This window comes from Aythya marila (assembly GCF_965140915.1).
Source record: "Aythya marila genome assembly, chromosome: 14".
Classification (NCBI taxonomy): Eukaryota; Metazoa; Chordata; class Aves; order Anseriformes; family Anatidae; genus Aythya; species Aythya marila.
The window spans coordinates 5670390-5697670 of NC_139055.1; the positions used below are offsets into that span (position 1 = coordinate 5670390).

Sequence of the window (27281 nt, forward strand, 5' to 3'; positions counted from 1 at the left end):
GGGTGTGGCAGACATCACACACTAGAACACTGCTTTAAATAGTAGTGATTGCATTTGTATTATTTTGCATGGAAAAAGTAGATAATGTTTGAGGAAACAGCTTCTTCTAAGCCTATGGTTGCATAAGCAGAAATAAAATGCAGTTCTGTGACTATTCTTTTCGTCTCCCTCCCTGCACAGCCAGGATGTACCTAAGAAGGAATCCCTTCAAGAAAGGAGGTGAAAAGGCTGATTCAGTTTCATGTTATAACACATTTGCAGGGCAGGGCAGAAATGTTTATGAAGCGTATAAAGGGTACAGCTTTATGTCTAGGGAGATTTTTCCAAGTTGATGTGTTTGTGTGAAACTCATGCACAGTTTGTGTACAGCAGTGAGGTGAATAACAACCAGTGAAATACAGTCTGCAAAGACGTTTTGGTCAGGAACATGCACTCTTATTGCTGGCATCAATCCCTTCACTTGGGAGCGAAGGTTTTTGTACTCACTGAGTCCCTGAGAACAACTCTGGGGTTACAGGATTCTGTCATTAATGAGAAACAGAATCAAGGCCACTGAGAGCAATACAACCCTGCTCTGTTAGTAATGAAGTTTACCTTGCTGATTACTTTGTTTCAAAGAAAGTTTTTATTTCAAAGAAAGTTTACAATGAGTCATAGTAATCTCATTATTATTTTTTTTAGGAAAGTCCCACTCAGAAAGTCCTGTCACAGCCAAAGCAAAAGGGTTACACACATCTGGTTGAAAATACCCCATTTTACTTCTAGCTGATATTATTCAAGTCTATCAGATTGTGAAAAAATCAGGAAACAAACGTATCCGTTTAAGTTAGATTCTATATTCTGTAAAACCATAGCTTTATTGTTTGCTAGTACAGATTTTTTTTTTTTCTGTAGATCTTAGATCTTGACGATCAAACTTTATATTAGTATTATAAAATTGTTGTTTGTTTGCAACTGCCAGGCAGTTAACAGTCTATTTTGTTTTTCTTCTTGTTTCATATCTTTTTTTCTGCTACTTACCAACTTTGACCCCTACATTTTTCCAAATGAGCTCGTTTGTGCATCTCTCATGTCTAACTGCTTTTCTGTAGTGACACTTAAGTAAAACAAGCTTTCAAGCACTCTAATGATTTTTTAAAAAGCCAGCAAAAACATACTATTCTTTTAAACCTCAACCATGCAAAAATTCTTTCTTTTATTTCGAATATCTGTGCTCTTGCCTTTGTTGCTTTCCTGATATGCACCTTACTGAAATTCAGGTTGTGGAAAGTGCTGTGAAGGCAGATCTAGCTGCCAACAAGTATCAGGTAACAAGCAAATTCCAATAATTATGACTATACTGTCTGAAAACAATAAAAATCAGCAACTCAATGTTAGGGATAGGGACTTGGGGATAAGTATGAAAATAGGAAGGCAGAGGAGGAATATTTTTTGGTTTTCTAAGACAGTACTTTGCAGTTTTCTGATTTTAAACAAAATTTGTCGTACTTGCTCCTTTTGAAATAAATACATGTACAAATGTTAACAATCTAAGAATGATTACAGTATTACAGCTTTCTAAATATGATACCCAAAAAAATTGGTTATTAATCTCATACCCAAACAAATTGTATAGAGGACTAAAATTGCCGAGTCCTATGCCAAGGCTCCTCTCTCTCTCTTTTTTTTTTTTTTTTTTTTTTTTTTCCTTATGCAGATGCAGTCCTCACTCTTCTGTACAAGTAATCTCCTGCTGCTGCAGATGATAAGGAAGTTGCTATGTGAATAATAGATTCCGGGTGAAACATCAGGAAATGTTTTGGTGTGAACTGTGCGCTATGTGGACGTCTACTTTTGTAGAGAAGTGGATTACAGAACTTGTGTGTGGCTAATTTGCTATTGTAGGATAGGTTGAGGAAGGATCTTTCATAATATAGTGCTTAGTTTCTGCTAAAGAAGTAAAGACTACAGGTTTTAGAACTCGTAGTTCTTTTAGCTCAGACTTCCACAGGTATGAATGAGACTTGAATGTTTGAAAGCTTTCTGGACTGAACCCAGGCTGGCTGCTATGAGGATTTACACCAACCAGTTCTGAGGAAGAACTGAAAGGGAAAGTTGCTTGTTAAAATAATTTGCTACTTAAAGTACAGCGTGTAGTATTCAATTCAAGTTTATTTAAAATAGTTCAAACCAATGTCTCAGAGAGGTTACTAGAAGAAAAGAAAGAAAAGTTTAGAATGGTAACTTTTTAAAAGCAGCTTTATTACAGAAGATACGTGCACTGAGCAGCTGAGTCTGTAGCCATGTGAGGAAGGAAGTACCAAAACCACACTGCTTTCTGAGTTGTGGGAGTGGATGATAAGACAGGATAAGGCAACAGTACTTGCAGAAAATGTTACTCAGACTTCTCTTTCTCTTTTTACCTCCTCCAACAGGCACTTAGCTTAAAACTGGCAGGAAGTTTAAAAAAAATTAAATAAAATTTAAATAAATAAATAAATAACAGGACTCCGAAAAAGGCTTTTGTTTGTATAGTGTAGATGTTGTTGCCCTGAGCAGAAACCATCCTACCTATATTAAGACGGTGACTTAGGACAGATGAGACAGAAGGAGGGCAAAGTCCTCTGAGACCAGGAAGTTGCATGTACCGAACACTCTCAAGAGTGTAGCTTGTGATTAAGTCTTTGTTTTGGCCTTTGAGTGAAGTGTGTTGGGCAGATACAGCACTATTATGTTGGCTTCCAAACAGACTGAGTGCCAGTTAACTTGCAAACCGTTCAACTGCCTTTAGCGTCCTGCCCGAGAGAGCGTGTGCACAAACATTCACCTCTACTCTAGGTGTACCAGGTGTACCTTTTTAAAAGAGTATTGTGTAGATTTCTTAATGTTTAGGATTGCAACTTTTACTCTCCTGAAAGCAGTGTAACCTTCAGACTGCGCCATACTTGTAGGCTCTGAATATGTCTCATTCAGAACTCCACACACTTACCATGTTTGCACTGGCAGATGCAAATACATGCTTTAGTGCAGTGGTGCTCTTTTTTGTTACTGGACATTTCCACAAGTACTACAGGATATGTCATAAGCTTTCTGACCAAGGCTGAAAAATCTCCAATCCCAGGTTTGTCATCAGCCTGCCACTGTGAATAGCCAAATGGACCAATAGCCTGCATGAATACCTTGACTTACTGAAAATTTGTAAGTGTTTTGTCTCAAGGTAGTAAACAATAAGAGTGACAAAGATTAACTTCAGTATATAGATCATGGTTCAGGTATTGAACAACCACCAACATTACTTTGAGTGAGATCTTTGCTTTTCCTTGCTTATTAATTGTGATCACATCAAGTAAGGCATGTTCTGTCTCTAAAATATCAGGCTCAAATATCGGTCAAGAGTCATATTTGTTATCCAAAAGTATAAACTTCATGACCTTCTGTGACTGCCAATAGTGATAGTAAGCAATAAGAAAGCTCCATGTGTCCCTTAAGTTGTATATTGGCCCTTTGTTTCATTAGATTTATTATCAAAATGTTGATTACACCCTCATAATTAGGTCTGAGTTTCACTTAGTGTCTGAGTTTCATTTATTGCTTAAGACAGCTAGTCAATGTCTGCTCCATGTGAAATATATCCCTTTCCTGTTTTACTAGTGTACCACTTACTCTTTCAGGATGCAATGTGTTGTTTGTGAAGCTTCAGGTGTTCATAGCGCTATTAAAATTAAGTTAAATGGGTCTTTTGTAAAATGTAGAAAGTACAAGAGTAGTATGAATGAGCTCGAGAAGAAACAACACTACAGTTTACAAAAATGCCAACTGTTAATCATACTGTATATTTGAAGAAAATGGGTTGCAAATGAGCTGAGATGCTAATAACCTAAGTAATTGTTAGGTTAATTGCTGTGCTATTTCTTATTTAGGATGACAGCTACGTTCATGATAACCCAATTCCTAAAGCTAATGATCGTGTCATGATTATTTATTTCAGATTCTGAGTGGGAAAAGGGAGAGAAAAGTATGTTAGGTGTTCTTACCAGTAAGTTACTTGGCCCAGATTTTGCTGCTGCTTAAATGTTTGCAGCAGTGTGGCAGCTTTGGGGATAATGGATGGACATACCCTGGGGCATAGATTTCCACTAAATCTGTTCTGTGGAGAACTGAAATAGGGAAAATCCTCTGTGGTCTGGAACCTGCAAACTGGGTTCTACCATGTGTAATCATGCACTATCAGGTCTTTAAGGATAGTTCATCAGTGCTATTGCATATCTGCGTAGATCCCCTGAATAGATATACATAGGTCTTTTGATAGAATAGCAACTACTCCTAAACAGTTATGATATGGCCTGTATTCATAGAATCATAGAATAGAATCACAGAATATCCTGAGTTGGAAGGGACCCACAAGGATCATCGTGTCCAACTCCTGGCACAGCACAGGTCTACCCAAAATTTCAGACCACGTGCCTAAGTGCACAGTCCAAACGCTTCTTAAACTCTGACAGGCTTGGTGCAGTGACTACTTCACTGGGGAGCCTGTTCCAGTGTGTGACCACCCTCTCGGTGAAGAACCTCTTCCTGATATCCAACCTGAACCTCCCCTATCGCAGCTTGACACCGTTCCCTCGGGTCCTATCACTGGTCACTAAAGAGAATAGATTGGTGCCTACCACTCCGCTCCCCCTCATGAGGAAACTGTAGACCACAGTGAGGTCTCCCCTCAGCCTCCTCTTTTCCAGGCTGAACAAACCAAGCGACCTCAGCCGCTCCTCATGCGTCTTCCCCTCTAGGCTTTCTTAAAAGGTTTTTGTGTTTTTGTTTTGTTTGTTTGTTTTTGGTTACCAAGCAATTTAAAGCTGATATTCTGCATCTTAAAATAGAAACATATATATTCAAATAGAAATAGTCTGGGGTGACATTTTCTACTGAGCTAGAGTTCAAGCACTACTTTCTTATTAACTTTTTTTTTTTTTTTAATTAAAATAATTTGCATACAGAATATGTCTTATGATAGCCTTAAGGATGATGGTATAGTTTTGTACAAAGATTTACAAAATCGAGATTAAATACTGAGTATGATTAAAAAAAAAAAAAAAAAAAAAAGTCAACTGAATCTTAAAACTGAATTACTGTTATAAATAAGCAATTAGCTATAGAAAAGTTACCAGACAGCCTTTAATTTCTCTTGTATCACCTGCTCTGGAAGGGACATGTAGAAAACCATAAGCTTTTCTTAAAATCAGTTCAAAGCATTTATCAGGTACCTAAAAATTTATAATCCTAACATGACTTTGGGTTAAATCATTTCAGGTACAATCAAGGTCACTTGGATGCTGTAACTGGCTACTTCGTATCTGAATATGTGGTTTCTGATTTGTTTATATTAATTCTTAAAACTGAACATCAAGTTAATAGAATGGTTAATTATTTAAAACAGAACAACAAAAACAACACGTTTATCACCCTTTTGTCTGTACACCACTGTTACAAATATTATCAATATACAGTGTCACTGTTTATTCTATTTCTTTGCATGAGGTTTTTCAAATGTTTATGCAATTACAGTATCAAACTGATCATATGAGATCTTCATTATGGCTCCACCTCATCAAGCTACTTGAAGCAGACACCTGAAGATCAGCATGTGTCCAAGTGCTGCCTTTTGAACTGGAGCCTTAAGCCAGTCCAAGAACCTCCCTTTACTCCCTCTTCCCTATGTCCACTCAGAGCAATTCAATGACAACGTTGAGTTGGGAAGAACCGTGTGGCTTTATCCACCTCCCTCTCCTAAGGGAAAAGGTAAACATAAAATGATGAGTGAAGCTGAACTCTGGCTGTGGACCTAGGGACCTTGTGCCTGAGCTAGACCTTTGGGTCTACTGTGTAAGTGAGAATGAAAGATAGATTTGCACATGAAATCAAAATATACCATTAAGCAAAGTTAATTTTCTGAACTTCAACAGTGTTCAAACAGTGACAGCATCATCATTTTATATATTCTGAATGGGAGTGAAAACTCAATATTTATCAGAAAAGCCACAAATGGAATAATAGTTTCAGATTTGTGTGTTCTGTTTTGTTTTGCTTTGTTTTGTTTTTAGGGCCCAGATACTGCAAGGAACGAAGCACATTTAGGTTTCCAGTTGCATAAAGCTCTGTTTGGCATAACTGGATGCATCATTCAAATGTGAGGACAACTCTAAGTTTTGTCTCTGACAAAATCAGTCTTCAGTTTTAATTTTCCATCCTCCACAAGATTTAATGCCCCAATACACTTAAATAGACACTTGGCATAGTTTCCTTATCCAGGCCAGTCAAGATCACTTTGTGCAGGAGTCTTCAGTATCTCTGGCAGACATACAAAAAGCTTGGTGGTGACCACAGATGAGAATGGGAATCATTACTATGGTAAAAGGACTGTGGAGTTGGTTAAGATCCCTCAAAAAATCCATGTGTGACCTATACAGGGGCAGAGAATCCCATGCAGACTTACTGTCCATTAAAATTTTCTCCCTGCAAAACAATAGCCAGAATAAAACCTGGCTAAACCACCATAATTGTCTGGATGCATCACATACACATGTGCCTGTACATGTATATTTAAATGCATATATATATTTAGCAGAGTTTTAAACAAAGAGTTCAGGCCTTTTAATGGAGAGTTCTAAAGATTTTATGAAGTATTTTAATTTTCAAAATAATATTTACTTTTTTTTTGGTATTTAAAAATAAGACAGAAGCCTGTAACGTGACTGCTGAAGTTTAATGTTTAAAATAAAAAATTCTTTAAATAATAAGAAAAAATAGTGGAGGAGTTTATTAGTTTCTGAAAATGGCCCATCATACTTTGTTTGTAATGACAATTGTTATCTACCTAGACACTGAAAGATTCCTCTAAACGTCACAGAATCATCCCCAGGTAATAGCACAGTTACATTCAGAACTTGATCAGTAGAGTTGATCACATGTATCTATTTTGTAAAACCACATACTCAGCTCAGGAGGTCTGCATCAATATATGCTGTGGTTTGCAAACCTTGTACAGTTGCAAGTGCTGTTGTATTCTCAGTACATGTAGGTCAGCATAACACTGGTAAAGTTATCGGAGATCGATCTCTCTTTTATACGTGCTGTTTATTTATACCTCTGGCCCAAGCTGTAAGTTCAACTCTTGCTATTTATATTGAGACATTTCTGCAGAATTTGCTTGGATTTCAGCACTGCCATTAAGTAGATCAGGTTCTGGAATTAAAATATGCTCATTTGCATTTCAGGTTGTATAAAAACTTTTCCTACTAGATGATTTTTCCATTATGGTTTAAATGTAAGGAGTGAATGTTGTCTAGAAGTCAATAGGAAGCACTTACCATTTTGGTGAGAATAATAAGGAGGTTCTGAAGTAAATTAATGTTCTGAAGTACTGAAATGAATTAAAAGAAATAACCAGATCTTCTACACACCAATTTTATTTGTTTATTTGTTTGTTTCTTTCTTTTAAATTACAACCATTTCTTTTCCCTGTTGAAGCTCTAAATTCTTGTTTTAAACAGTGGCATACATGGAGAATCGCATATCAAATTATCCTTTCTCCATGTATATTCACAATGTTCTAGTGAATTGTTTCCCAGTTGGTAAGTGTGGAAAAAGCTGAGAACAAGTGTGTTCAGATTTATTACTTTACTTATTTATTCATTTTTTCAGGTTGTGAACTGAGCTTCACTGCTCTTCTAAAGCTCTTGGTTTCAGGTTCTCTTCTTGTTGAGAAACCCAAAAGATCTGACTAGAAAGGCTGTTGGCTTTCTGCTAGAGTGTTACATAGTATGAGGACTGTGAAAATAGAATTTGCGGAGCACTTTTGATATATCAGTGATTAGAAAAGGAGCTATGAGCAACTCCATATTATTAAAATTTAACTATTCATCCATGACATTAAAATATCTCACGTCCTTGTAAGACATGCATTGACCACTTTAGACTTATGAATTTGAAAGGAGAAAAAAAAACAAAAAGTTGTCGAAATTAGAAGCTATAACAAGGAGAACACAAGGGTATTTTGTCAAAGGACTGTGAAAGAGGGGGAAATTATCAGGGAATTACATGCAATGTATTTTACAGTATAGTGATGGGAGTTTTCCCACAGACAATCTGGTTTAACTCTGTTCCCTCAGTCTCACCAGCCATAGTTAAATATTGCTGAGTTGACAGTTAGTTCAGAAATGCCAAAACATCTGGGCACCTTTTTTATAACATCAGGGCTCACTTACTAGCACATCATGCCCCACCAGTCCCTATTATCAGGAAATTAATTCTGTGAAAACATAGATACCGTCTTAAGAAACACATCATGTTGGAGGCTTTCAAGTTCAAGTCCTTGCATATCTGATCTGAACAGAGGTAACTTTTTGCTGTCAGATCTGGCAACCAGATTAACTGTGAGCACATGAATGTGACAGACCACATTGGTTTTCAAATTATTTCAGTATTTTTAGCTTCACCAAAACATTTTACACAAGCTGTCATGCATCAGAAAAAAGTGAAGTAGGCTGTGCCTCCCCTAACAAGATTAAAATATGAGAGAGGGGAGGGAGTCTGGGAAATAAGCAAAGCACAAATAGCCATTTTGGAACGACTTCGGTTTCTTTTCTCTTTGTTTAGAACACCATGAAGAGCTCCATGTTAGGACGAGCTCATTGTTAGGAACCTTCTAATTTCCAGATTAAATACGTGCTTGAGAACTCACAGCAAAATAATGTCCTTCATCCATCATGAAATACTAAAAGTTAGTATCTCTGTTACTCAGTATTGACTTAATGGGAATATTGTTCTTTAGTAACTTCTATGAAATTATGAAAGCTATTGAGATGAGTTCAAAACTTTTTCAAGGCCTTTTTCAAACTTTTTCAAAAAAAAAAAAAAAACTTTTTTCAAACTTTTTCAAAACTTTTTTCACATGAGCAAAGGAAAACTATATAACACTAAATTAAATGTTCCAGTCTGATTTATTTTTAATGTCTACCTAAAAGGAAAAAGGATGTGATGAAAAATACTTTAACTCCTCAGATCTTGTGTACATATCTGACTTTTTTATTTTTCTTTGATTAAGAGTCAACAGTTAAGTAGTGAACAGTTAAATCATACTTTCAAGGTAATACTCAAAAAAAAAAAAAAAAGATTCTGTGTAACTGCTATCAAAAAAAAAAATAATTAATGGATGAGTTCTTTTGAACATCCCACAGACAATTTTTATATTGTTTCATTGCACTTGAGCTATCATGACAACACTCCTTTATTTTTATGTTGGAACATGCTTCTTTTTCTCCTCATACAGTACATTTACAAGGCTCTAACTAATCACTTCAAATCACTTTCCTGATGTTTGCTATGTGTTTTCACTGCACATCATTTAAGATGGTTTTTAATGTTAAATGGTAGTTTTACTTACGGCACTCTGAGTTTGGGAAATTTCTGAATATCATTTTCAGACATGTTCTGCAAAGGAAACATATGGTATATATCACAAACTTGTCCGCAGAACACCCTGTGACTTAGAGAAGCTAGCATATTCAAAAATGTGGCATGAATTTTCAACTGATATATAAATAAAGTACATAGGAAAGTAATGCAAGATAACAGTCTGCCAACCCAACAGCTCACTATTAAGTAAAGTTTAAATAAGAAAAGTGAATTCATTTTAATCAAAAATCCCCTCTATATTTTTTCTTAGCTTTGCTGGATATTGTTTTTTATTTTATGTTGCTATCACTTGTATCAAACTAGATAGGAGTTTAATAAACACCACATGTATTTGTTTGCACACAAATGACTTCAATAAACTAATTCATCACATATCTAGTAAGAAGTGTTTCTGTATCTAGAATGTTCTAAAGGTAGCTGGAAAAGAAGAAGAAGAAAAAAAAGATATTCCTAATGAGAAGTAATATCTTAAAACAGTGCTTATCAGATGAGCTGTTCTATTAGGGATCAATCTCAAATTAAGGGGACTGTCCAAAGTTAAAAATCAAGTAATTTGCTTTTCTGATTTGGGTTCTGATCCAGTCCTTTATGGGTGTTCTGTGGTAACATTGACTCACAGGCCAGGTTAAAATCCATCCTTTCTTTGCTTCTGAAAAGAACTGGAACTAAAACATTCCTCAGCATAGCACATTTCAAAGGCTTCAAACACTTGTAGTTTGAAAGCAACATGCAAGTAAACTGACCTTTAGGAAGAACAGTTTCTGATAGCGAAGGCAGACTCCTAACATAGATTCTGATTTTAGGCTCTTTTGCTTCACATCTTTTTAGTATAGCTAAAATATGTTGAAATAATACAGAGAAATTTAAGTGACTTCATAAGCTAGACATTGAATTTCTTCATGTCTGCATGGTAAAATCAGACAAAATTGTGCATGATTGCAAAATTTGAGGGTAAAACTCTACATTTTAAAATTGAGCATGATTTGCTAGAGTAAATGAGAACTTTGAGCTATGAAGCTATCTGTAACATCACAGTGTATATAAAGTCACATGCTATAGTGGAGATAAAATCACATCGTAGTGGAGACGTAGCTGGAGGACTGCTTGGAATTAAGAGCAGCCTTAACAGCCTAACAAAGCTCACATACATTTACTTTTTATCAAGTCTTTCTAAAAACTGTGGGGTGGTGGAGGGCATTCATTCTTCTGCCATAATGAAGCAATTAGATTGCAGGTTACTCCTGACCTGAACTGAGATGTGCCAAGTGCTGCCAGCTTTACTGATGCTCCTGCAGAGAGAGTTGGCCCCTCTCTTCTTTCATCATGTTGTGCCACTCCAAGTGCACTATGAAAATTTTTGAGGAAGTGTTTTGCTTAATTAATGAAAAGCTTTGCAAACCCTCTTTGGAACATGGATGATAGACTGCTTCTTTCTCTCTTTCTTACTGCCGGCAATAAGTGGTTTCTAATTACACATTGGTTTACAATGCTATCTGCACTTCACAGGACACAACAAATCCTAGCTGTGCTTTCCAGAACTATTTTGCCTCTGGGTGTATTCACAGGAGTAAAACACAGGAAAAATGTACTCCCTTTATGGAAATGTCCTGCAGGATTTACTGAAGCATCTTCATTTTTCTGAAGACTTTTTAAGTTTCTCTCTGGAACTCTTTTCTGGCAATAAACCTGACAAATGTTGTGGGGTAAAAATCTCATAAAGGGCCACGTTGCCCTTCTAAATCTTAGAGAATTTTATTAAAGTGAGTTATGTGGAATCCCTGTGGTTTTATTCCTACTACATCTCAACTGGAATTTTCTTGTGGTAACCAGTAGATACTTAATAGAAAAACACCCCTTGAATCTACGAGGAGCTTCTGAAGAAATGCTGCAGTCTGAGCTATTTACTTACAGAAGCACCTTGGAAATAATACATCATTACAAAAACTACTTTAGGAACTGCACAATTCTTGTTATTTTTGACTCAAACTTCCAGTATTTCAGAATGTTTCTTGAGCAAGAACTCCCTTTCCAGTGCTTGAGCTAAGGAGAATCTCTTAGGGGTTGGTAGAATAAATCCTTTGCCATACATCTGAATAATTCTGACTCCACCCAGTAGGAGGGAGGTGTAATATCCTGTTCCTACAAGAGGTGTTTGACATTTTTTATGTTGTATTTCAATGCAGTGTCAGAAAGGTCGATACGTTAGTACAAGAAAATAAAAAATAAGAAGGTTTTAAAATAAATCTACATTGATTTCTTCACTATGACTACAGGTGATCAAAATGCCTACCTTTGGGAAAAATAGAATAAACAATATTTGGAAATAAAATAGAAATGAAGGAATGATAAAAAGCTGTTACACGTCTTCATGGATGTGTATTTAAGACCAGAAAAACAACAGCTATGTAAGTGGGAGTTGTCAGCTTTTCTAATGTTGGGCCAAGTCATTGGTACGGCCTGGACCAATGCTGATATAGACCCAGTGGGACTTTGCTTATTAGTTTTGACACTCTTATAGTTCATTGATTATCCATATTGCTGCAGGAAAAAAAAGAAGAAAAAGAAAAAAAATCTTGACTGTAGAGTCCACATCTTTAGTAGGAAAAGACAGTTAATACTTGTGAGTTTTCTGTAGTTAGTATTTGAAAACAAGCATTTCCTATAAAGGAAGAGATGAATTCAAGACAAGATTGTGGCTTTATAACTTTCTTGTCTGTTTAAAATATGCTAAAGTACTTGCGTATTAAACAACGTGTTTGGGTTCCCAATGTTCCATATTTAATACAAAATGTCTGGCTGATTTTACCAAAGGTGTCTACTTCTCATATTTACACCTAAGCAAGCTAATTGTCAGTGCAAAGTAAGGAGGAGTCCCAACAATCATTTTATTCAAGGAATTTTACAACTCTACTTACCAAAAACCTTTGTCCACTTATGCTGTGCTTTCTCACAACTTTCTCACAGTCCTTATACTTTAACTGTCAATAAAAAGAAGATGATTATTGCACCCTTAATTATAAGAATGGATTAAGGTACTTAGACATACAAATAGCTTTGAACAGATGCTTCAAGTTACCCTTTTGTATGCTACAGCCTATTATGTCTTGTCTGCCCTAGAAATCCCAGTAGCTAACAGTATACTTTTTACTCTTTATCAGTATAAAGCCATTAAAAAAAATCTGCAGCTCATGATCCTGCTTAGATTTAATTATTTTTTTTCAAAACTGTACTGTACTGTACAAATGGCTCATTTTCTTCTGTAACTACTGTGGTTTTTTTGTTTTGTTTTGTTTTGTTTTGGACAAAGATCATTCAGTGGACTTGAGTATTTTCATTCCTTTAGGAACAGTCAGTTCCTCACATTGAAAAGCCACCTTGCAGTTTCCTGGTCCAAAGAAATATTTGGAAAATGCATAACAGTGGTACTGGCTAGGATGAACAGTTGTGGGGAAAAAAAAAAAAAAAAAAAAAAAAGGAAATGAAAAACTGTTGTGAAAAACACCAAAGCCTTAATATCTTGGAATCATGAAGCCCTGATCCCAGTCCCAGTCCCCATTATTGAAAAGCTGCTTCTTGTGGATTAAAACATTGCTTGTTAATCGTGCAAATTACCCATAATATTTGGAAAGCTTTTCTATGATATTATGTTTTATAGTAGCATCTGGGGCAAGGACATGCATTTCAGAAGCTGATCACATACCCAAGAAAGCTCCTGATAACTAAGGATAAATAAGGATTATATATAAGATAAATAACCCCCTCCAGTAAACTGAGGGACACGAGGTGAGGGACAGGGGGATGGACATTATTAATAAGACATGATTCTTAAATATTTCCAGTGAAGGCCTTAAGTTGTTTTTGTTTGTTTTTTTTTGTTTGTTTGTTGTTGTTGTTGTTGTTGTTGTTGTTGTTGTTGTTGTTTTTTTGTTGTTTTTGTTTTAACAAAAAGTTTGCATGCAGTAGAGAGCAACTGCTACACTTGGTAGTACAATTCAGTGTGCTTGAAGCCTAATCTCTTTTTCTTAAAATAACTGATGAAAGACATCATTTAGCTGTTAAATATAACCCCCAGGATATTCCAAATTTGAACGTCTTTGCTTTTGCTCAAAAAAAAAAAAAAAAGTATTTAGAAATTATTTGAAGTTTTGTTTCTTTACTGTTCCCTTCCTAATTTGAATGCACGATTTACATTAACATCTGCTCTAAGTTAACACATCTAGAATCATAAATTAGATGTTATTACCATTAAGGATGAAAAATTCTTATTTGACAGAAACTGAGGCCTTCATACCAGGAATACATTGTAGTATTGATACGTAAATCACTGACTTGTGCTGGCTAGCTTTTGCTAATACAAACATGTAAGCTGACAATGAATTGGCTAAAATTTTAGCATTGCCCTATGTCATGACCAATCACTTCAGGTGAGAGAAATTTGAATGTGATTGTCACCTTTGAAAACCATCCCTCAATTATCTCAGATTAATTAGAAAAAAATTGCTTATTCCTCTTGGACTTGAACTTGGACTTTAACACAAGGCTGCAAACCAAGTATATTTGGATGAAAATAAAGCATTCCTAACATTAGATCCTTCAATTATATGTGTAAGGGAAGTTGTTTGGGTTAATTTCGGGAGAAGGATCTGGTCACTTATAGCAGTAGCCCAGAGCTAGCTGACACCACTGTCTGACACAGACTTGCTCGACAAATTTAAGCAGCTCTATTTGCCCTGACTCACCTCTCCAAAAGCAGAATGCCAACGTTATCTCTGTCCTGGGTGGGGGGGGGAGGAGGGACACAACACACAACCGGATCAGTAGAGGGGAGGTACTCAGAAATTATCAGCTCTTTCAGGAAGCCATTTCCCTTGTTGAGTCTCTTGGAAATGGTGTCCCAAACCACCACGCACCAGTGTCATAATCTTTTTCTTACTTGTCTGAAGCTGACTATTGATAATGATCGCATCTGCTCGTCTCCAATTCTGTTTCACTTGACTGTGCCACCAAGCCCTGCACCCTAGCAGTAGAGGTTTGCAGGTAGTTGGCAGTTTCACTTCTCTGGAGATTTTGTAGACATGGACTTTGCTTTTGATCTGCTTGTCTTTATTAGCTAGTTTTGCAATCTAGTTTCAAACTTGCCTCAACTCCTCAAAAAACAAAACAAACAAAAAAAAAAAAAACATGAAAAGTTCTGAAACAAAGAATGATTTCAAAATCAAGCCCCAAACTGCTCCAGCTTTTTACAAGACTGGTCTGACAGAACACTTGAAAATGAACCAGGTATGCTCCTATAGCTTGAAAATGTTCCCAAGGTTGAACATTTTCAAGCTATGTTTCCTACTGCTTGAAATTTTTCCATTTGCTCGATCTGAATGTTACATTATCTCAGGTGAACTGAAAAATGAGGAATTTGCAGAGAAAACATAGAAATGAAATTTCATTAAAAATGACTCAGTTACACATTCTTGGGCAATTATAAACGTGTCAGCATCGCTGTGCAGAGGTTATACATCATCAGGGAATTGCTGTAACGCCTTGCAAACTATTTCATCAGTGAGGAAAATTCTCCACATTGTAAAATGAAGTTTATAGATGGTCACCAGTGAAAGAGATTTCAAAATAAACAGTAGTTCCTAGCTAGTCACACAAAATAACTTTGGAAAAAGTAATAGTGACAGGACGAAAGGGATGTCTAATAATCTTGAGCCAAGAGCTTTGTCCAGGAAGTTTTAGAGCAGGGAAGGCAAAAGGTTTTTCAACAGAGCCTAAAAAAATTAGGAGCATATTTATCTACTACTGTTATATTCCTGGATGGGTTCTCTTGAACGCCTTGATCAGCAAAGACATTCAGAAGATCATTTGAAAACAATGATGAATTTGAAAAAAATCTCGTTTCTGAAAAATCAGTGAAGACAACCTAGGAAGCTTGTAGTTTTTATACAATACTGTTTTTCACTGCTCTTAGTAGATGTTATATCAGCAATTGTTGTAGTAAAGTGTATGTTATCACTGAAAAGCCACCATTTTCTCTTATACCCAATTTAAAATATACTTTCAAGATTCATCTGCAAGTTTCACCCACTCAGCTTTTTAACTGTCAGTGGTTTTGCTTTTATTTTTGCATCAAGCTTTGCCCAACATAAGCCATGTCAATTTTGAACAAACATTGTCACAGTAGTTTGTTCCCCCATTATACACAGATGAAACACAGTTAAACTTACCGTCTTAAAATATTCTGCTAATTCATCTGGGTTCCACGTGGCCACCTCTGAACGGTAGGGAATGTTTCGTGGATCCATGGTAAATGTGCTCCTCCGGGCAGTTAGAGAATGCTCATGCCAGTGCTATCGATGAAGCAGCCATATATTCCGTGTGGGTGACCACCTCCAGCAAGCCGAGTAAGTCCTTGCCTAATATCCAACTCTTTCCAAGTTCTGTTTTTAATTTTTCTCCTTATTTTTTTTTTTTAATTTCAGAACAATGTTGCTAGCACATCCAAGAGAGATACTGCTTCCTCTAGTACAAAATGGTCTCTTCTCAGAAAAGTTGTCAGCTAGACAGCCTTACCACTTCCTTTGTCTGAATATAAATAAGTAAATAAGGAAGCGCAGCAACACGTTGAAAATGCTTTGCCTCCTACATATAAGTAAGCTCCTACAGACCCTATTTGCTTGTAATTGCATACATAAATATTTGCATATTTACACACTCTATACAGTATAAAAATGTTGGCAAAATAGCTGCACAGATCATCACTGCTTCTGTGCAAGCCTAGCCCTGGCAAGACCCCCAAAACAAGGAAATGTTCACTTCTTCAATGTATCTCAGTACCTGAAGTGTTCTGTTGGCTTTGTCTGATTTGTACAACCATAAAAGGTTATTGTTGGAGTTGACCATGAATTGGAAGTGGAATTAGAGTCAGCATTTTTCAGTCCCTCAAATTTGGGATGATTATTTCTAATTGAAACTAAAGATTGGACAAAATTAGATGAAAAATTATTACATTGTCGTCATTTCTCCCTCCAGCTCTGTTTTTCAGCTACCTCTGATGAGTACTTTGTGTCTGAAAAAGAATCCACAAAACCGTAATCACCAGAGGGACATTATATACACTGAATGTGTAGCCAATTCATGTATTATCTATTCAGTAAGTTGGTGAGACTTCACTTAGTAATTCCCAATGTACCTGTTTGTTTGAGGTGGTACTTTTTGTTTGTTTGTTTGTTTAAAAAAAAAGCAGCCTGTCCATTCCCCGTTTTCTTGATGTGGAGCTTCCTACCAATGTTGTGCTGATGTGAATGCTTGGGATCACTATTCACAGCTGCTCCAGTAGACTGGACAAAAGATGGTATTTAGTGAACTTTCTGTATTGGAAAGAATATGTTTATAGTTCTGAAGTTCATAAGCACTGGAAAGGGAAATTTCTCTTTCTAATGAAATTATGACTCCTGCTATTTCTAGTCCTTCTAATATTGCACCCAAAATTTGCAAGTTCATTACATACAGCTTCAAGTCTCTACAGTATTATACTAAGTGCTTTTTTTCGTATGAAATTCATAGTCTGTCTTTAAAGTAGCTTACCTTTTTCAGGACAATTATTTTGGGAAATTATGGAAGCAAGTTATTTAAAATTCTCCACAAGTAAACCACTCTGTTCTGTTGATTCTTACTTTAGTAACTGACCATTATAAATCATCTGAGGCATATGCATACATTGTCACAGAAATATCGTCATCGCTTCATTTTAAATCTAGATCTGGGGAAGAAATAGGATTAAATTAACATGTGACAAAAGATCTGCAAACTAAAAGTAGTTTTGATGGTGTATCTTCAACAGTTGTAAAGATAAGATTAAATAGTATACATCTCAGACTCCGTATCACACACCATGTCTTTTAACAGAGAAACAAGTTTCTTTTACTGCAGAGACAGGAAGAAGACAGTGTTACAATTTCTAACCATTTGTTCTATTACAGCTTTTTGTTATCTTCCATGTGGTTCTGGAATCCAGTTTCCATCCCAAACCCAGCATAATAGCTAATATCAATTATGTTATACCTTATTTGTACTATTATAAAACTAACTAGCCCAGTCAAAATTTATTTCATGTTGTTGAAGAAACACAGCATCATTTATTCCGATGCTGAGAGAAGAGAAAATCAGTTGTCTTTAAGGTCAAACTCCTAGTTTAGAGAGCCACATTTATCTCATCATTGTTATTTGCTCGGATCGCTTGTATGTCGTTGTACGTACATTATGCATGCATATTTCATGCATTTTGCAAAACCCAACTGTACACGTAACTGAGCTTTCTCTTTGTCTAGAACTTCTTTTTGTAACGTGATAAAAACATAGGATGTGGTGGCCATGTCAGGCTTGCTGAGGAAACAACTTTGAATTTTTTGCATTTGAATTTTCAGATATATTGCTAGATTACTGTAACAATTTTAAATTGTATTTCCAGCTTGTATGTATTTGAACATTTCAATGGAAAACGTTGCCCAACTCCCAGATAAGCATGGGTAAGTCATGGCCCCCTATCCCAACCAAGAGCCTGAGAGTTGCTGTTTTAAAGGATGCTCTTAATTGCCTTTCTCTTTGGCCCAGAAATGCAACGTAGCAAATCCCACATTTCACAAAGTGAAATCTTGATCCTGGAAAAAAAATATTTCATTTCTTCACCCTTTCATTTCTTCCTGTATTTACTTTTCTACTATTTCTCCACTTGTTTATTATTTCTCTTTCTCTCTTCAGAGTCACAGCTGTTACCTTTAGAATTGGGACTTTCTAAGAGTGCCCCTGTTGCCTCCATTGTCCTCTGCACAGAGGGAGGCAATTCCAAAACTGGTGGCCACTAAGAGGGGAAACTTAAAGAAAAAGTTGAATGTCCACATTTGTAGAAGTGCACATGCTAGAATCTCTAGTCAGATCTGGGCAGGAGTGCAAGGGAGGATGTCAGGGAAGCAGCCACATCTGATTTTTATAGAGGAAGACAGAATGACTGCAAAGATAGCATAAGGGTTGTTGAGCATATAACCAAGAGGCAAGGCCACAGAGAGCTCCTAGGAAAGTATCTCATGTTTTACAGGCTACATGCAGAAATTTGATTGATAACTAACTACATTTCAGAGGTCACAATCTTCACTGTCTGCTGGAAATGATCACTTTTGAATCTTAGTCATTAAATCTTATATTGCAATCGAAGACAGAAATGAAAACACAATTAAGTGGTAGCAAAAGATACATCTGTTCCATAATTTGTATACTTTGTTGTGTGTTTCAGATGGCAATCTTACATGAAATGGATTTTAAGCTCTTAGATTTTCAAATGCTGAGAAACACTGTTGTTACAGCTGTTATCAGGTGCATACCTATTCCATTTTGACCTTTTTTCACTCTTTTTAAAGAATAAGGTCTTTTATAGTTAACGCCTGCGGTGACACAACCTTCACATAAAAAAAATGTGCCTCTTCAAATAAGAGCTGTCAATGGAACACTTCTTTCAGATGTAGCGATAGTCTGGTAACTTACATTTGAAAATGTGAGAATCTAACCATTGCAGGCAGCGCAGGAGGGAAATTTACACTGCCCACATTCTGCTGCCTTCAAAGAGCTTAAATATTTTCCATTTCTCTCATCTCTGGTGGTGTTCTGTCCCACAGCAGCTTGCTTTAAGTGGAATCAAGGGCTTACTTTGAACAGGTTTCAGAATGGTTTATTTTTCTAGAAAAACTCAGTTTACTTGTCAATCTTCCTAGCATCAAGCAAAATAAAATTTTTCATCAAGCAAAATTTCATATGGATTTGGTCCTCATGTTCCCAAAGCAAAGTGGATTTTATAACATTTTGCTTTTGTCCTGCCCAATCTTGATTTTAAAAGTATACTTTCTTAAAAAGAAAAAAAAAGAAAAAAAAAAAGAAAAAAAAAAAAAAGCTTTTCTGTAAACTACATTCTTTTATCCTAAGAATATTTACCATTGCCAGCCTAAATTTCCTCTTTAACATTGCAAAATCATACACCCAAGCTGTAACATGTAAAAATGCTTTGGTTTTATACCCTTTAAAATTCACCACTGTACATGTATTGCTATATATTCCCTGCTGTCTTAATGATCGCCGAGTTGCACTTTTTACTCCTCAAATCTCCTCATCCGTTATTTCCTTAAATATTAGAGTCAAGTTTTAATATTGAATTCCCTCTATCTGAGCATTAACAGGAGACCCAACCCAAGTCTTTCCAAATTAACAAAACCCGTCTCTTTTGTAGGAATGGAACGATGAGCCTTCCTCCCCACCTAGTGGTTAAGTCTCAGACCAACACAAAACACGAGTAAGTAGTGACTGCAGTTCTCAAGCACAGTGAACTGCTGACACTGTACAAATGTGACGTTTGCGTTATAAATATGACACCTCAGTGGGGATGGCAGTCTAGGGGCATACTAACCCACCTGCTTGCATCGAAAGTGTAAGGTTTGAATAAAACTATGTCTGAGATTGCCAGTGAATTGTGTTAATTTGAGTAGGTGGAAATTTGCATTCAGGCAATTTAGAAATGCCTGAAATCCTAAAATACAACCACTAGAGTGCAGCTAAACTCTATTCAGAAAACAGAAAGATACATACAAATGCATACTAAGGTACTGGAAGAAAAAAAAAAAAAAAAAAAGTAATTTGAGATATGGCAGCAATAATCTGTGTTTTGTTTCATTTTTTATTTTTTTTTCCAGGTAAATATTGTGTTCCACTATGTTAGGGTCATAAGTGGCATAATGTATCTAATTTAAAAAAAAAAAAAAAAAAAAAAAAAAAAAGATGCAGAGGAGAACAACTAACAGACCCTAGGAAATATCTATTGAAAAAAAAAAAAAAAGATGGAAAAAAAAAATAATTTTTTACTTAGTCTGGGAAAGGAAAGTTGGATAAAAGGGGAGGAAAAGGGGGCAAACATAGGGACTTTGGCCAATAGCAATCAGCTGTCCTCATGACCTTTGGACGTGAAAGGTTCTGCTAACAAGAAAACCATTTGTAAGCTTGAAAAGTAGGTGTTCTAGATTGAAGAGCTCTCCTGCGCTGTATTTGGACTGTACAATACAATTCATAAACTGCCCAACAACACCAGCTGTACTGGGACTCAGAAGAAAATTAAGTGGGTCAGTAGAATAAATGGAAATGAGTTTAGCAATGTGTCTTTTGGGTACAGACCTGTACCAGCAAACAGACAGGTTTTCTAATTGAAGATGCAGGTTTGACATTGACATTGGAGTTACTTGCCAGCATGCCCCTGCAGAGCTGAAGCAAAGTGGAAGGTGCTGTGACATGAGCAGCAGTGTACAGAAGATGTTGCAGTGGCCACCAGTGGAATGGCGAATGAAAAGTGTCCACCTCAGAAGCTACTCAGAATGGTGGAAAAATGAGTTCCTAAAGCATGCCTTATAGGATGATAGTTTAGTTTTGCCTACTACTGCACTTACACAATTGCTTTTTTTTTTTTTTTTTTTTAGTTTATGGCTTTGAGAAGAAATTCCAGCAGTGCAAATGCAATGGAAAAGACCTGTACAAACCCCGACAAGGGTTTGTCTGCGGTACTCACATTTGTCTGGGACTGGAAATCTGTATCCAGGGGTTATCCTTAGGTGGCGCCGAAGCCCGAGATATTCACATTCAGCGCTTGTGTAGGAGACTCTTCCATCCTTCCTCCTTTCCTTTCCTTCTTCCTTTTTCTTTTTTTCTTTTTTTTTTTTTCTTTTTCTTTCTTCTTCGTCTTCTTTTTTCTTTCTTTCTTTCTTTCTTTCTTTCTTTCTTTCTTTCTTTCTTTCTTTCTTTCTTTCTTTCTTTCTTTCTTTCTTTCTATTACATGCTTGTTTTCAAAAATAGAAAAAACCTTTTCTGTCAATGATGACTGTACAGTATAAAAAAATAATTTTATTTTCTCAAATACTTTTAAAAATATATTTAAATTTATCCAATTATTCTAACAGCTAAATATATGATGATTAACTCGGCCTATTTGGTATTTATATAAGATAAACTATTGACACCAATAGAGATTATTGGCTCCAGACAAGAAGTTATTTTCTTGCCCTAAACAAAACTAACTTTACAGAACATGCAGTTTCCACTGTTTTCAGCTCAGCTCAGCTCAATTTAGTATTGAATCCCAGCCATTGTACCCATCACAAGAAAGGCTTGACAACCCAATTAAGAAGCAAAGAACTGCAGTCAAAGTCAAAATCTGAAGTGAATGTTGCAATTGCAGAACATCCTGTCCATACACAGACTCAAAACTGTATTGCAATCCTGGAATATGTAAAATCCTATAAATATTGAAGCAGCTCACTGAAGTAGTGATTTTGCAATGCTGAAAAAAAAAAATATTCACATGCTGATATGCTGGTATGTGTTTATTTCAGACTGTTAAGGGAACATTTTTGTGAAACCTAAAAGTTTCCTGAAAGTTGATTTCATACCTGTACTTGTGAGACCATTTTGATGAAAATGATATTTCAGCTTCTTGGTTACATCTGCAATGCAATGGGGCTGTTCAGACATTCCTTCACCCCTGCAGTGTCCTGAGCAGACAGAGCAATAAGCTGGGACTCACAAGAGATGTGTATCATTCTGGTCTTTGCTGCACACATTTTTTCCTTGCAAGGCTGAGAAGACACCATTCCATGGATGCCAGAACATTTCTTCCTCTACAGATTTCCTGAAGGCTTTTGAACCAGAAGTTTAGATGCATCTAGACCAGCATGGTCTGGAGGCACAGATGCCTAGGAGAAACAAAGAGCTGCTGCTAACCAATATAGTCTTGTGTATAATTTTGGGTTTAGTGTTACTTTCGTTTTCAGTATTAATATTCATTTCTATGAGTGGCTCAGACTTTCCAAACAGCTGAATTCTTGAACACCCCTTGCTTTTCAGCTTTTGAGTGTCACCTTATATTCAAAATAAGATATGTTCAAAATAAGAGATTTTTTTTTTCCTGATGAATCATTTTGCATGTATTCTAATCTGTACTAATGCATATGTTACTACGAATTGACTTAGAAGCTGTCCTTTATAATCCTCTGGCTCATTATGATGGAGAATCAGCACAGATCAAAAGTAATTATTTGGGGCAATCCTGCTCAGTTAGGTCTCTCATCCCAAATACAGGATAAAGAAACAGCAATGTTTCTTTCAGATCTCACCTTGCTGCTTTTTGGTGCAAGGCAAATACATACTGTCACTGGGGTCAGGACTGTCCATTGCCCAGACCAGCATAGGGATGGGATTTGGGTTTCTTTCACTGAAACTTTGAGGCTACATTGAAGTAAAGCTCTAAACCTCAGAAGGAAGACCCATGACTGCTGAACTTTCACACACCCTTCAGGACAGCATTAGCTGGTGCTACAGCTGCAAGACATGGTCCACTCCCAGGCCTCTGGGTTCCGTATTTGTGCTGCTTCTGTTTTTGCTGGCATAAGCATTGTTGCAACCTCATGTGGAAGTAGGATCAAGGATTCGGTTGTGTCAGCTAATCTAACAAAAATAGTCATTAAATGGTTAGTTTCAGACTGTAGCTCTTCTCTGATATGGCTTGGCTGTACGGCTATGCAACTCATGCCTGCACAGAGTAGGAGGGGTAGCATAGCAGGAAAAATGCTTGGTGTGGATCTTTGGGTTGTCTGGACTGAAACTTTAGGCAGTAATGCCAGTTCAAACTGTACATTAAATTACAACATAAGTAAAGCATATCATCCAGAAAAAAATAATAATAATAAAAAAAAAATTGAAAACTTCTTCATTTTAATTGTATAGTTAATCTCATTTCACTATCTTCATCTGGCTGATGGGGCAAGCTCTATTTATTGTGTAGGGCTTAAAATTACAGAATTAAAATCCTGTTTTCCATAGAAAGTTGAGCACTTATTTAGGTGTGTTTTACTATTTCACTGTTAGCCTTTGTTTAACACTGTTTAACAGGTTGCAGAATTTAGACTTTATTTTCAGGTAGTTTTATCATAAATGACTTATAAATAATATGATCTGTGAAAGTGAAAGAGAGCTGAAGGCAGACACCAAAGTGTTTGAACTGTCTGCTACTTTAACAGTAAGTGCTGAAAGTTTCATACAACTGTCTATTTTTAACTATTCAACAAGCTCCCATGTGTTTCTCATTCCATATCACTTTTACTCTTAAGTTATTCAGGTTCAGTAGAGAATATTCTACTCAGTAGAGAACATTCTGCATGACTGCTGGAACTGTCTCTATGATACTAAGCCTATGAAATATTAGAACTGCTCGTTATTATACATATATTTGTTATTATCGTTGTTTGCTATAGAAAGGCAATTTGTCACTGATCTTAGATTATGTGAACAGATTTGCTTTCTTAGTGTCCATATTGCCATCCTGCTGGGTATTCTGCTCACCAAAATGGACTGTGATTAAGTTCTTGTGATTCCAAAAGTCTCATATTTATTTCTGGCCTACGTGCTCTTGGCTTGCAGGAGTTCAGACACAAGAAGCTGTTTTGCCTTCAGTGGTAGCAGCTCTTCATCCTAAGCCCTTCTTACTGGTTATATCATATAGGTTTGATTGTCTTCTGCTTTCACTCTGTGCTACTGTATTCAGACTGTCCACTAGCACAAAAGTTAAAGAGAAGGCAAACAAACCCCATGTGCTTGCAGTCTTCTGTACAGGGAGCTGCTGTTATGATACAGTATACATGAGCACGTAGATCTTCCAGACCATTATATCGCTCACAAATTGACCTTGCTTGTGAGGTAGCGTGTCTGGATGAGGAAGTAGAGTATATCAGTATATCAGGAGACTGCAAGCACCTGCTCTGCTAGCAGAAATCTCTCTTGTATACTTTATACAAAAGGCTTGGCCCTACTTTTCAACTGATTCTCACTTAGAGAAGTTCTGTCCTGGTATCACTTAAAAATGGTTGTCTGCATCATACGTCCCCGTGTGTCAGAGCGCTGAGGGCACTGACAGGCAGTAACAGGCACTATTGGCCCTGACCAGCTTCACCTGGGGCCTCCACTCATGCCCTGCCCATGGCTGGGGATTGTATTTAAGCTCATCTCAGGAACCTTTCAAGTTTTTTGTTACTGAAGCTTCTAAGGGTCTCTCTAAAGATCTCTTCAAAGAGGTCTTTTTATATAAGGTAATTTTTGCTTTTTAGGGAAATTTTGTTTTTGAGATTCAATTTGTGCTTTCTGTTCTGTATTGTACCAAGTCAGAGGCTTAATACGGTGCTTAAGTGGGGTTGATGAATGCAGAGATTGCTTTACTTATTTTCATTTAAAGACAAAGTGTGCTCTGTGCTCTTATTTAGGTCACCATTTTACTTTAGGATAGTCTTGAATAGTAATGACTTCTCCCAATAATGGTGGCTTCTGGGGGATGAACTTGAGGGTAAGTTCCCTGATGCTGTTATTAACTGTATGTGGGACTACCATGTGCTTGTTCTTCCTCAGAATTTGCTCTGTTTCACAGAATTGTAGGGGTTAGAAGGGACCTCAAGAGATCATTGGGTCCAGCCCCCCTGCCAAAGCAGATTCTCTAGGGCAGGCTACCCAGGTAGGCATCCAGACAGATCTTGAATGTCTCCAGAGAAGGAGGCTCCACAGCCTCCCTGGGCAGCCTGTCCTAGTGCTCCGTCACCCTCACCGTGAAGAAGTTCTTTTGCATGTTGGTGTGGAACTTCCTGGGCCTTATCTTGTGGCCATTGTCCCTTGTCCTGTCCCCACAAACCACTGAAGAGGTTGGACAAGTCCTGCTGTCTCCTACACTTAAGCTATTTGTAAACATTGATGAGATCCCCTCTCAGTCTTCTTTTCTCGTGGCTGAACAGACCTAGGTCTCTCAGCCTTTCCTCACAGGGGAGATGCTCCAGGCCATGTATCATCTTTGTGGCCCTCTGCCAGACTCTTTCCAGAAGAAAATTTAATGGTGTGATGAATTCCTTTGGAAATAAGATATGGTAAGAAGATGGAGGGAAGATAGCTACAAAGCCATATAAATTTGGTTCTTTGCAGTGCAAAATGCATAAAAACTATATGGGAGAGCAACAACAAAGTTGAACTGTGCATCTTATGTAGTTAGCTGTGTGCAGGTACATGCTGGCAGTGGTACTCCAAGGATAAATCTAAAATCTTTCCTTAAACATAAGTAAAGCTTCTGAAGTGCATCTGTCCTGTTAAGTGTAACTCGGACTGCGTTTGGGGCCCTCTCTGACTTTCTATGTAGCTAATAGAGATTATTTTTTTCCCATCGTTGTGTGCTTCCATGGCATCAGACTTGCTTTTATGCTTTAATGTATTCTGAGGTATGGGTGCAGCCCTCCAGAGGTTATCTGGTGAACTGATAGTTTTTATCCTAATCCAAGTGAGGTAAAATTGCTATTGATCACCATCAAGTTCTGTAAGGAGAGTAACATTTTGCTAAGCCTCCTGGAGGTGATCTGGATAGGAATCTTGAATTTATCTGGCTCAGATGTCGTTTCTAAAATAAAATTGTTACTATTTATGTGGAGATATGTATCTATAAATAGGAGGAAAGAGGGGATAACTTCCCTGGCATGTATCCCATGTAAACAACTTGTTAGGCTATGTGACTGTACTGCTCAAATAAGCAGCAGCCAGTTGCTGCCTGCTTTTGGATGATGTTGAGAATCTCATGGACAGTGTAGCTCCAGAACGAGCTTTGGCTGCTTGTGTTAGTGGCTAGATTGGTTAACCAGAAAAGCAATTTCTACAAAGGTACCTTAGGTTCCTGTTGGGTGCTCAACACCAATTGGAGCTGTATCAATACTACATCTTTTTTGATGAAGCTGCACATAAAATTGTATTTGGTTTGGAGAAAAGTATGTATTATATATTAATAAAAATCAGTGCTCTCTAGTTATTTAAGATTTGGGCTTAAATAAAAATGGGGGCATGAAAGGCTTCTCTTGTCTGCCCCTCAGATCTACTGTGGGATGAGATGGTCCAGCCTAAAGTCAAGTGCAAAGCAGCAGGTTGGGTGAAGTCCAGAAAAATGCAATTTGTTGGAACCTTGATAACATTGGGAATACTGGATTTAGAAAGCACTGTGAAACTTTACATGCAAGCTTCTTAAAGGTAATATAAAAACAGAAAAAATTCAGAAGTGTAGCCAGAGTCACAGGTTGCAAGGATAAGAAAATCAAAGCAATTCTGAGACAAATGTCTGCAGAATCATGAGCAGAAAGAAAAATGAGCATTAACTGTTTTCTCAGGTGGTGCAAATTGGTCCCAGGTGGGAATCTAGAAAGGGAAGGCTGGAGGGGAAGGGAAAAAAAGATTATAGGCATTCATTTTACTGCAGTACTTGTTGGATGAGATGCAAGGCAATTTTGTTATATTTCAAATGGGTTCAGGCTCTGGGAGAAGGTATTGCTTACAATGAGACACAACCTGTGATTTTTCCGGAAAGAAAGCCCAACTGGTAGCTGTTAATCCTGTAATTTCAGCTATGGGAGCAATTTTACCATGGTTACAATGTGTTTTAAGGTAAATATTTTTATTTATGAAAAAATAGTAGGCAAGCTAAAACCGTGGGTAGGGCTGGGAAAGAATTCAAATCATGCTTTAAGCACAGTGCTTTCTGAGGCAGAGTTAGTTATATTCATGTCATGAGCTGTGGTATTTCTATTTCCCAGTGTTTATTATAACAGAATTATTCATGAGTTTAGATCAGGTCTGAACACAGTTTTTTTGACAGAATCATTGTTCTCCCTCTCCCAACTAGTCATATCACCATTTTCCAAACCAAACTTTTGGAAATAAAGCATATGTAGTATAGCATTTCATAACTT

General features: G+C 36.9%; 1 protein-coding gene and 1 long non-coding RNA gene across 7 annotated transcripts in view; one reads left to right on the forward strand and one right to left on the reverse strand.

Annotated features, from left to right (window-relative positions):
• The window catches only part of LCP2 (lymphocyte cytosolic protein 2), a 36847-nt gene extending 15672 nt beyond the window's left edge, over positions 1 to 21175 (reverse strand). Inside the window, exons 1-5 of the mRNA XM_082771658.1 lie at positions 21041 to 21175; positions 17032 to 17206; positions 15672 to 16029; positions 12366 to 12428; positions 9419 to 9465 (exon numbers count right to left, since the gene is read on the reverse strand). Of these exons, the coding sequence (XP_082627784.1) occupies positions 9419 to 9465; positions 12366 to 12428; positions 15672 to 15749 (188 nt within the window). The 5' untranslated portion in view covers positions 15750 to 16029; positions 17032 to 17206; positions 21041 to 21175. The remainder of the gene's footprint in view (positions 1 to 9418; positions 9466 to 12365; positions 12429 to 15671; positions 16030 to 17031; positions 17207 to 21040) is intronic.
• The window catches only part of LOC309883520, a 73427-nt gene that overhangs the window by 32128 nt on the left and 14018 nt on the right, over positions 1 to 27281 (forward strand). For 4 of the 6 annotated variants that reach the window (XR_014318466.1, XR_014318467.1, XR_014318468.1 and 1 more), the window contains 3 exons: positions 17915 to 17972; positions 19718 to 19780; positions 20952 to 21069. This is a non-coding gene — a long non-coding RNA (uncharacterized lncRNA). Of the gene's footprint in view, positions 1 to 1696; positions 2392 to 17914; positions 17973 to 19717; positions 19781 to 20951; positions 21070 to 27281 lie in introns of those variants that run through there. The other 2 variants (XR_014318465.1, XR_014318470.1) reach the window with 2 other exon arrangements.